General features: G+C 37.2%; 2 protein-coding genes across 2 annotated transcripts; one reads left to right on the top strand and one right to left on the bottom strand.

Moving 5' to 3' along the window:
* On the top strand, nucleotides 1-4,602 carry LOC118062865 (uncharacterized). The gene is made up of 2 exons (XM_035076727.2): nucleotides 1-654; nucleotides 806-4,602. The coding sequence occupies exons 1-2, from the start codon at nucleotides 144-146 to the stop codon at nucleotides 1,921-1,923; spliced, it is 1,629 nt and encodes a 542-aa protein (XP_034932618.2). The 5' UTR covers nucleotides 1-143; the 3' UTR covers nucleotides 1,924-4,602.
* A 129-nt stretch (nucleotides 4,603-4,731) lies between these two features.
* LOC118062866 (pentatricopeptide repeat-containing protein At4g17616) lies at nucleotides 4,732-7,710 on the bottom strand. Its single transcript, XM_035076729.2, has 2 exons — nucleotides 7,559-7,710; nucleotides 4,732-7,122 (listed from the first exon to the last, which is right to left on the bottom strand). Exon 2 carries the CDS (start codon nucleotides 7,022-7,024, stop codon nucleotides 4,919-4,921), a length of 2,106 nt encoding a protein of 701 aa, XP_034932620.1. The 5' UTR covers nucleotides 7,025-7,122; nucleotides 7,559-7,710; the 3' UTR covers nucleotides 4,732-4,918.
* Between the last annotated feature and the right edge of the window lie 3,045 nt (nucleotides 7,711-10,755).

Raw genomic sequence — 10,755 nt, 5'->3', positions numbered from 1 at the left:
AACTATATCAGGTATTAACTCTTTTTTTAAAAAAAAAAATTTCTCTACCATTTTTTTTTTGTCTCAAGAAGTTTTCTTTATCTCTTTCTGTAAAAAAGGGTTTTCTACAATGGCTTAATGGGTTTTAGGATTGTACAGTAAGCATGTCAATGGTAAAGGTATACAAGAGGAAACAAAAAGGCAAAGAGTTTGGCAGTTCGATGGAGAAAAAGGAGCCTAGTATAAAGAATGTTCATGCTCCAGAACCTCCTGTAAAGCTTCCGCCTCTACCAGCAAGGCCACAGCTGGTCTATGTTAAAAGGCGCTCTGTACATGATACAGAAATTATTCAGGCCAGAATTGAAACCGAAGAGGCTCGAGACCCAATTTGTGCAATTATTACTGCCGCTACTTCCACGACCAAGAATGGAGATTCCAACAATTCAAACATGCCAGTGGATGACTGCAAGTATTTGCACACTGCTGATGGTTTTCAGATAGATTCCAACGAAAGTATCTATGACTTCGACGAAAATTCTGCTGCTGCTGCTCATGGTTCTCAGGCAATTGGAGATTCAGGAGAAGGTCTTTTCAAAGAGGGCTTTCAATCTGTAAACCATGATCTCTTGTGCATTCCAGACCTGGAGGAGAGTGAAAACAGCAGAGACCGGTCCTGTATGCTTCTGTCAATTTTTTCTTTCCTTTTGATTATTATCTCACATGTAAATGTTTTTTTCTTGGACTATATATATATTTTGGTATAGGAACTAGTTATAACTTGGCTAATAAAATATGGTAGTTACTTACCTGATGAATTTGAATGCAGATGGTAAAAAACAACATGGTTTAATCTCTCACATGAATGATGAGAAGCTTGATCGTATCGAGTGCTCAAAGCCTGTTGAGCCAGTAATGATTTCGACTCCATTGCCGAAGAGAAGTGGCAACAAAAGACCAAACAATGGCATAGATAAGAACAAAAGGCCAGCGAAGAAACCCAAAAGGAAGAAGCATAGAGCCAAAGTTGCTGTTGAAGGTAAACCGAAAAGAACTCCGAAAAAGATGCCAAAACTTTCAACTCCAAACGAGAAGAGGAAGTGTGTTGAAAACGTTACAACACCGAAAACGAAGTATGTTAAAAAAGCTCTTCCTATCGGAAGTACCCAAGAGAGTTCAGTGACAGAGGATCATAAAGAAGTTGCTGAAATACCGAAGACGGAAAATCTGCTAGTTGATGACGAAAAGACGGCTATGGTTAGTAATGTCAACCGTGACTTGAAAGATGACAACAAGATGGCTATGGTTAGTAATGTCAACCATGAGTTGAAAGATGACAACAGATTGGGATTAGATTCAACTATGCAAGGTGGCTTGGATAACAAAAGTGGAGCAATGGGTGTGTTGAATGGTTTTGACTTGGGGTTCGATTCAAATCAGAATGAACTAAGATGGAATGTTCGTGCATTGAGGTCTGTGGGAGAGTATTGGACGAAACCTGGTTATCATCAATACAATTCTTTACTGGCTTATAAAAGGATATTTAAAGTAGACTCCTGTCTCAGTAATAGCAGAAGGGTTGTGCCTAGTGTTCCTAAAAGATGCATGAAAAAAAGGATGAAGAGGAGGCGGAAACTGAATATGTTCAGTACCATAGGGTCGTCCGATTACTTTAGGGGCCATGTAAGAAAGAAAAGATCTGAGATGTTTACTCGAAGAGTCGATTTCACTTCTCTCATTGCAGGATTCGCAGAGATAGATGAGGTTTTAGTGACAGCTCCTCGGGATCATATAGCTGTTCTTGAAGAACAAGAGCTTCAAATAACAGACAAAGTAAAGGGAGAAAACCTCGAGAGTCTAACAGAGGACTGCATTGAGGTTGGGCTTTCTCTTGAACAAGCTCTAAACAGTGAAGTTAATGGATTCCAAAGCACAAAGCTTCCCTGAGATGGTACCCTATGCTGCAAAACCAAAGTTTCAGGATAGTAAAAGCAAACAACGGGAGTAAAAAATGATGAATCAAATCACTGACGAATCAATAAAAGGTACGTTTTCTTCCCTTTCCTCAAATCTTTAGCGTGATGCTAGTGTAAACTGTTTATTTATTTTTTTAACATGCATTTTAACCGTTCATAGAAGTTTTCGAAGAAGAAAGTGGTGTTTTTCTTAAGACAGTTAATCGTGCTGTAATGAATAAACTTGGTGATCGACTACAGAAATTAAGCACCAAACGACACTGGCTGGCTGGGTCCTGGTAGACGGAAAAGCAATCCAGAACATATGGTCGATGGAACAACATGCAGAAAGACCAGTGAGATACATGCTGTAGTTCCCTATCGGGGCCGTGGCAGAGCAAAACATGAAGTTGATCTGGATCCAGAGTCATTGAGAAAGTGGAATCAACTGGTGAAAATATATAGTGGAGTGGATGAAGAAAAAGAAGACGGGGAAAGGGAGCAATGGTGGCGAAGAGAACTATTAACTTTCCAAGGACGAATAGATTTATTTATTTCTCTGTTGCATCATGTTCTAGGTACTTTCATACTAGCTACCATGACTTTAAATCATCCAAAATTTGGATGGCTAAGTTTAGAATTGTCTGAGGCTTTTTTTCTTTTTTGGAAAAATCAGTCTTCGAAAAGATCATACCTTATACCATACGTTTACTTTCCAAGTTTTTCCAGCAGAGTCATCCTTTTATTTATTTGGTGAATTGAAAAGTTCTTCATCTAATCTTAATATTTGTTGCCTTCTTAGTAGGTATATGACTATAATCTATTGAATTTGGAAGCTGATCCCTGATAAATGAATCCTGAATTTGATGAACAATCTGAGAATGCGCCGACATCTGTCCACTTGACAGTATTTTTAATCTTCCGTCCTAGTTGTTCATTCATGTCGTTTACCGTAAACATCTAGAAGCTAAGCTAATAAACCAATGCTGTTTTTGCAATCCTGATAAATGAATCCTGCACATGTTGTCTTTCCAGTAAGTCACAAAATTAACACAATATTTTCTTGTCTCCTATGAAACTTGCCTGTAAACGCAAAAATCTTTCTTTTTTTTTTCTTTTTTTTTTTATGTGGGTGTCCGGGCCAGCTTGCGCGCACCACGACTAATCTCACGGCTCACTCAACATCCTGCAAACCCAGTGAGCATGTAAGGCACCGCAGGGGTGACAGACGTGCACAGTAAGGTTTGAACCCAGGATGCAGAGGAAGAGAACAAGTCCCTTCAACCGCTAGGTCAATATCTCAAGTGCGCAAAAATCTTTTTTTCTTTGACAAGGTTGATATAAATGTTGCTCGGATAGTTGTTCGTTTAGGCTGGCCCCCCCTGAAACCTCTCCCTGGAAGCCTTCAGTTCCACCTTATAGAAGAGTAGGTATCATGCGCCAGCAATTAAGCTTTCCGGCTGATAATTTTTGGAGTCCAAGTGAAATCAAATATTGTTTTGGTGCAGGTTCCCGATGTTGGATAACATTCAGAAATACCTCTGGCCCAGACTATGCGCGCTTGACCATAGAACACTGTAATCCTGATCACTCTTTCCATTTTAACTATTTGTCTCGCAATTGTTTCTTCTCACATTTGTTTAATCATAACCAAGAAACAATTGCTGACTCCGTATATTATCCAAGGCAGCTATGAGCTGCACTATCATATGATAACCTGGAAAGCCTAGTGGAACTTCTAGTTCATTTGGAAACAATTGTGTTGTTACAAATCCACTGTCAGTTACCTTTTTAGATGGCATCAGGACTACAGAATCTGGTCCAAACGGTCACACTTGCAAACCCATAGTTGAAGAGCCAAAATCACCACTACATGAACAAGATATTGAAGATTTTCGTGGGATGAATGTATTGAAGATGAAGAAGTCCCCACTATCCAACTCAATCATGAAGAGTTCAATCCAAATGGGCAAAAGACTCCATACAGCAGTTATACGTCACAAGCTTTAGTTTCTGTGGGCACACTCCATTGCCAGCACCTAAAATGAAGTGTGTGATCTCTTGGCGGACTGAACATCAAGTGTAAGTAGAGATTTCTGACTCATGTCCATAAATTAGTGAAATCTTTCTATGAATACAAGTACAAGAACAAATTGTTTAGATTTAATTATTATATATTTAACTGTTCTTTTACTCTAATATACAGGTATGAACTTCCAGATAATCATGAGCTTCTGGTTGGGGTAAGTTATAGCTCCCTGTCACTTCTTTGTGATGTAATAAATTGTGTCGGCTTACTAAAACTCGATTTCTGACTGACTTGTCTGAACAGCTCGACAAAAGAGAAAAGGATGATTCAGTACCCTTCCTTCTCTCTATATGCCAAGCAGGTACACTTTTAATAAGATGAGATATAATTCTGAAAGATAGGTTAATGAACAAGTAGTTCAACAATATATTTAAAAGTTGAAGAAAATCATGGATTTAATTCACACTTCTTGGTTCAGTTTTGCTAAATGATAATTCATCAAACCTGACTTAATGCCTCATGCCAGGTGAAACTCCATATTCAAGCCAGCCACCTGTGAAATTATGCAACTCGCAAGGATCACAACTCTCTGACCAGAGAACATGTTTTGCTTGTGAAGGTATTTGAGAACAAAAGGCTGGTATAGTTCGTGGAACAATTTTGGTAAGTAAAAACTGTGTCGATGTGCATGTTCTTATTCTCAGAAAGTAGAAGATTATGTTATAAACTATAGCAAAATAACACATGCACAGATACCATGCAGGATAGCTATGAAAGGAAGCTTTCCACTCAATGGCACATATTTTCAAGTTAATGAGGTGAGTAGACCCAAAGAAAAAAAAAAGGAAAGGGAGAGTTCCAGTTGCAGGAATTTTCAAGACAAAGCTTCAGCTTTGCAAGGCCAACCAAAGACATTGATTTATGGATGCCCTATGCACTTGAAAACTTCATATAGATATCAATCAATGCCAACCCATTTCCTAAATGCCTTGACATGCTCAAGCCTCTTGCTTTGAGCCTCTGTTCTTGCCTCTGATGCTTTTAAACTCCGATATAGATTCTTATGAAGCTTCAAGAACTCATCTTTGTACATCCACTTGTCGCAGTACATATTACGCTCTTTCATATAACCAATGACCTCCATTGCTCTCTCAAAATAACCTCCTCGGAGAAAGTTCAAATGCAAAACCTCATAGAGATCCCTACTCACCTCTAAGTCCTTGCTACCCACGTTCCTCTTGATATCCCCCCACAAGATTGTGATATCTCGATACATACCCAGAGAGGAAAACCCATCGATCAGATAAGAAAAAGTTTGCACTGTTGGTTGGATTTTCATGTGTTGCATTCTTTTATACGTCTTCAATGCATCCTCCATCATTTTGGCCTTGCAAAAATAGTAAATGGAAGAATTTAATTCATAAACCACGGAAGGAATGGCCTTCTCTTCCTCTCTCATTTCTCGGACTAAACAGTCTATGAGATCTGATTTACTAGACGAAGATGATGCATTATTAGCTGCTTCTGAAAGACAAGCAGTGGCAACCATCTCATCAGACAAATTTACAACAAAACCAGCCTTCCTCATTTTTCGTAGCAGTGCCTTTGCTTCTCTTAACATCTCTCTACAATAATATGCTGTTAAGAGTGCCATATGCAGGGTAGAGCCTATGGGAGCCCCAGCTGCATCCATGTCATCCAAGATGTCATGGGCCATTTCCAGCCAACCTAAGCGAATGCAAGCATCAATCACATCAGAGCAAAAACTGGACTGGCCAAGCACATGGAAGTCCTGTTGCATGCAAAGTAAAAGCTTTGAAAGATCAGTAGTTCTCCCATGTCTTCTGTATCCATTTACAAGCTTTGCCAGGGCTCTGTTACTAAGGCGAAGCTTTCCACTCCTAAACATTACAAGCTCTTGTTTATGTTTCACTCTGAGGATAGAATCCTTCTGCAACAACTCTGGCATAACCTGTATCTTCAAGCCAGTCTTGAGATTGTTAGATCCAATTGGAACAAGGAGACGCTTTTCTTGGTCCATCCTAAGTTTTTTATTGGGAAGAGACTCCTGGAATTTATGCATATCCAACAAAAGCTGTGCAGCAGAATCGATGTCATCGAATTTAAAGTGCAATTTCAACAAACTATCATAGAACTGACAATAATAACCAATAAAAGGAGCACCCACTTCATCAACATGATCCTTCAATTTCTTGATCTCATCCCTTTGACCATTCATTTCATGGATCTGGGAAAAAATAATGACCGAGTGTGCATCAGCAATAACACCCACCTTTGACATCAACTCAACTATTTCTTGGCCTTTAAGAGATGATTTGAACTTCACACAAGCATCAAGAACAAGGTTGAATATCATTGCATCAGGTTTTACCACTTTGGCACGAACACTTCCTTTTGCGCTTAAATGTAGAAAACAATCACACATCTGAACCAAGAAATTTGATGCTAGACATGCTCCAATCTCCGTCTTCACCATGTGTGAAACCACTGACCATAGTATAGTTAGTGGGGGCATATTCTCCCTCTCTAGCATCACCCTTAGAATCATAGAGGCAGGAACAGGCATCTGTGCTCTAGCTAAGGAGATTGAGAGCTTTGTCAGGACTGGAAACTGAAGCAAACCAGGCTTTTCTTTCAATATTAAGAAGACCAAATCACATGCTTTTTGCAACCAGTGGTGGTCTGATGAATAGGAAAGTCGAGAAATTAACATGTTCACCATGGAACCCGTAGGAAAGCCATATAGTTTCTTGAAGTCAATAAAAGTTACCCAAGCTTCATCTACTTGATGCTCCCGCAATGCAATTTCAAGCTTCCTCAAAAGAACAACATTAGAGGAACCTCTCCAACATATCCTCCCAGGCTGACTAACACTACCACTCGAAAAATGTTGGAGAGCTACAAGCTGATATTGTCCAAAGACTCTTTTGGAAAAAAATTCTCCACTTTGATCTGCAATCAAGGCAGTCTTCTGAATAGCTGAAGGCACAAAGACTCCAAGTGCATAGCTCAATGGGATTTTTCTTGAAAAACTTAGTGCCATCTATATTACCATTTGAGCTGCAATGCGTCTCACGTCAAAATAGTTCCAATAAAAAAGAAGAAGCCCTCAAGCCAGAAAGAACTGCTCAAATTGATCATCTGTTTCAAGAACTTGACTAAATTAGACACATATTGTATAGTGACAAATTCAAAAATACAAAAAACAGCTAATACGATCATCAGATAAAAAAACAAAGGTCCTAGTAAACTAACATTTAGGCAATAAAATTGAAAATTCAGATAAAACATAGAAGTTGTTGATGAGTAAAGCTGGTTAAGTTGAAGTTCAGCAGTTCAATTAAATCCAGTAAATCATCAAAGAAAAGTGAACGAGTTAGAAAAGAAAATGCCCCAGAAAGTAACAAAGAAAAATACATAATTTCCGAGAAACATCACTAAACCAAGTTAAATATGTAAATAAATTTATCATCTTTGCTGATATTCGAGATGCAAGACATATAATAAAAAGAGGAGAGATTGTGTTCGTTCAATGCACATGGAATGGGTAAAGAGAGAGAGAAAATGAAATACCAACCTCAAATATCACCAAACTCAACACAAGAAGTTACTTCCCTCCCTGTACCCACCGGAAATAGAACTCGGTTGAAGAGACGAGGTTAGCAGCTGGCAACGCATCAAATCAAAGTATTAAGGAGAATAATAGCCCATGAGATGTTTTGATGAATGAGCTGGATATCTGTTTTTTGGTGGATTTATAAAGCCAGAGCCCATGACTAATGGCTTCCTTTTCCATCGAGAACAAAAAAAATATTTGTTTTCTTATTGCCAATTACATTAGATAATAATAATTCTGCTAGCAATGTTACTATGCAAAAAGCCAAAAAGACTTAGAATATTACTAGTTTGGTGTTTCGTGTTATACCGCAGGCTCACTTTTTATTTTTATAAAAAATATCATAAAAATCTAAAACCTAAAAAAGTTGGGTACTGCCACCAACCCAAGAAAATTAAGTCATGACCAAGGGATATATTAGCCCTCGGTCCTGATATTTGACCCAAGAGAATTTGGTAATGAAATAGGATCCATTAGCCTTGGGTGCCACCACTGGACCCAAAAAAATTAAATCCTGATACAGGATCCATTAGCCTTGGATCCTGACGCATGGTTCATTAGCTTTGGATCCTGACAAAAAAACTAAAATAATTGGGTTGAGATATCAAACCTAAGAGAATTGGGTTTTTACACATAACAGGGGACCCAATTTCCTTAGATCCGACTTTAGGTCCCAAGGCTAATGGGTCAATTTTCTTGGACTCAATTTTCTTGGGTCCGTCATCAGAACTCATCAGATGGCGAACTCAAGTGCATAAAGTCTTGACGAAGCACCCAAGAGAATTGGATCCGAACACGGGACCTAAAAGAATTGGATCCTTATGTGGGACCTATTAGCCTTGGGTCATGGCATTAGGACCTATAGTCTTAGGTCAGGCGATGCTGCAACACTCAAGGGATTTGGGTTCTGACAATTGACCCAAGAGAATTGGAAAATGATGCGTGACCCATGAGAAGTGGGTCCTTAAAAAGGACACGCAGTCTTGGGTCAGATGGGGCTGTATGACCCAAGAAATTTGGATCTACACTTATGCCACACCCAAGCAACTTGGGTGAAATGCCCCTTTCTAGCCCCAAGTTTCTTGGGTCTGGAAGGGGATGTTTGACCCGAGTTAATAATAAAAATAATAATAGTAATTAATTTTACCCTTCAAATCAATTTTATTTTTTTTATAGTAATAATATTTATTTCAAATTTAATAATATTAATGAATATAATAATAATAATAATAATAATAATAATAAGCTTGTTTGACCGAAGTTTTCATAGTTTTTTAATCCCTTCAAATCAAATATATGGTTTTTTCTTCGATAACAATAATATTTTTTTTTCAAATTTAATGATAATAATAATAATAATTTTTTATTTACCCTTCAAATCAAATCTGTAATTTTTTTTTCAATACCAATAATAATTTTTTTCAAATTTATTACTTATTTTATTAATAATATTAATTATAATAAAAATAATAATATTTTTTATATGAATACTTATATTTTTTATATGAATACTTTTAATTATAATAAAAATAATAAAATTTATAGCACAAATAATTATATTTAGAAACTTAAGACCCAAGAGAAATGAGTTCTAACGCCTGACCTAAGAAAATTAGGTCCTGACGCAACTCATTAGCCTTGGATCCCCACGCTAGACTCAAGAGAATTGGGTTTTGAAGTAGGACCTATTAGCCTTGAGTGCTGACGTTGGATCCAAGAAAATTTGGTCATGATGCATAATCCAAGTGAATTAGGTCCGGATGCATGACTCATTAGCCTTGGATCCTGACGTATGACCCATAAAAATTGGGTCTTTATGCAAAACATATAGTTTTGGGTCAGGCAAGGCTACAAGACCCAAGGGATTTAGGTCTGCACTCCTGCTACACCCAAGCAACTTAGGTGAGGCAAAATGCTCTAGAGTATGAAAATAAACTCCATTTGGTTCTAAATATGTTTATGAAGAATCTTGTGATCGAGAAATCCATGTAACACATCTCTATTATTATTTCATATGCAGTTGCTATACTTAGCTTTGCTAGGATATGTGGAATATAAAGTGTCTTTATCACATGTTTCTTTTAAAAGTTGTCATTTATTGTTAAAGGAACTTATTGATGAAGTTAAAAAAACTTTATACATAAATTGGACTTTCCATAGTTTGTGAAATTAGGTTTGGGGGATGAAAGGTGGGTGGGCTTGACCGGTGGTGGAGATTCTCCTGAAAAAATAAGCCCCTCGTAGAAAGAAATATTCTATGAAGATTAAGTCACTAAGTGTTAAAGAGAAAAAAAGATGTAAAATAAATTGTTGAAGAGAGAATGACAAGTATGAGAGCCTTCATCTATTTAGTTGGTAATCTAAGATAATTATAAATATTGGTCACATCAACTCACCTCAAGTAGTTCAGAGGATGGTGTCACGTTGATTGATGAAAATATTGATGTCCATCATTAATTGAAAAACTATTAAATGTTAATGATATACTAGAGAACATAGTTATTGGTCAAGAAATAAGTGTTTGTCTTATGTTGAGAATGGTGCATTGTCACCAATGGCTTGAAATGGTGGTGTTTTGCACAAAAGTGTGTACTTGCATAAATAATATGTCAATTAATCATGAAAGATATTATGTGTGAATGGTACACAAAAACGTGTTTTGACTCCTCGGGACTTGAAAAAACATGGGTATGCTAGAAATGAGAATTTACTAGATGTAGTTGTTTGGATCAAGGCCCAAACAATATAAGTGTTGCTATTTGGGCTGCATACCCAAACAATAAAAAAATAATTTTTTTTCTTCTTTATTTTTTATTATTGGTTGGTTGAAGTTGGTGATTGATCCAAACAACTTATATGAGTGTGATGAAGGAGCTTCCATGAGAGGTGCTTGATCGGCGATGAGAGTGAATTGTCAACTTTGAGTGATGATCAACATGGATCATGATTGTCGAATTTTGACCAGTGTGATTTTAGAGAGGGAACTATTTGTTTATGTTTTTCCCTTTTTTATTTTTCTTTTTCTTTGTGAAATGTTATTTGTTTTCTTCTTCTTATTTTTTTCATTCTTCTCTTCACTTATCCTTTATAATCTTCTCCTCTCTTCCCTATTTTTTTCTTTTAATTTTTTTTTATCCTTATCCACTTATTCTTTAGTT

Source organism: Populus alba, chromosome 3 (assembly GCF_005239225.2).
Source record: "Populus alba chromosome 3, ASM523922v2, whole genome shotgun sequence".
NCBI classification, from domain to species: Eukaryota; Viridiplantae; Streptophyta; class Magnoliopsida; order Malpighiales; family Salicaceae; genus Populus; species Populus alba.
This window is presented reverse-complemented; position numbering and strand designations above follow the sequence as displayed.

Bases quoted from the DNA above. Each gene is read 5' to 3' on its own strand.
- LOC118062865 (XM_035076727.2), top strand. From the start codon at position 144: ATGTCAATGGTAAAGGTATACAAGAGGAAACAAAAAGGCAAAGAGTTT. The intron at 655-805 runs GTATGCTTCTGT...ATTTGAATGCAG, and splicing joins AAACAGCAGAGACCGGTCCT to ATGGTAAAAAACAACATGGT.
- LOC118062866 (XM_035076729.2), bottom strand. From the start codon at position 7,024: ATGGCACTAAGTTTTTCAAGAAAAATCCCATTGAGCTATGCACTTGGA.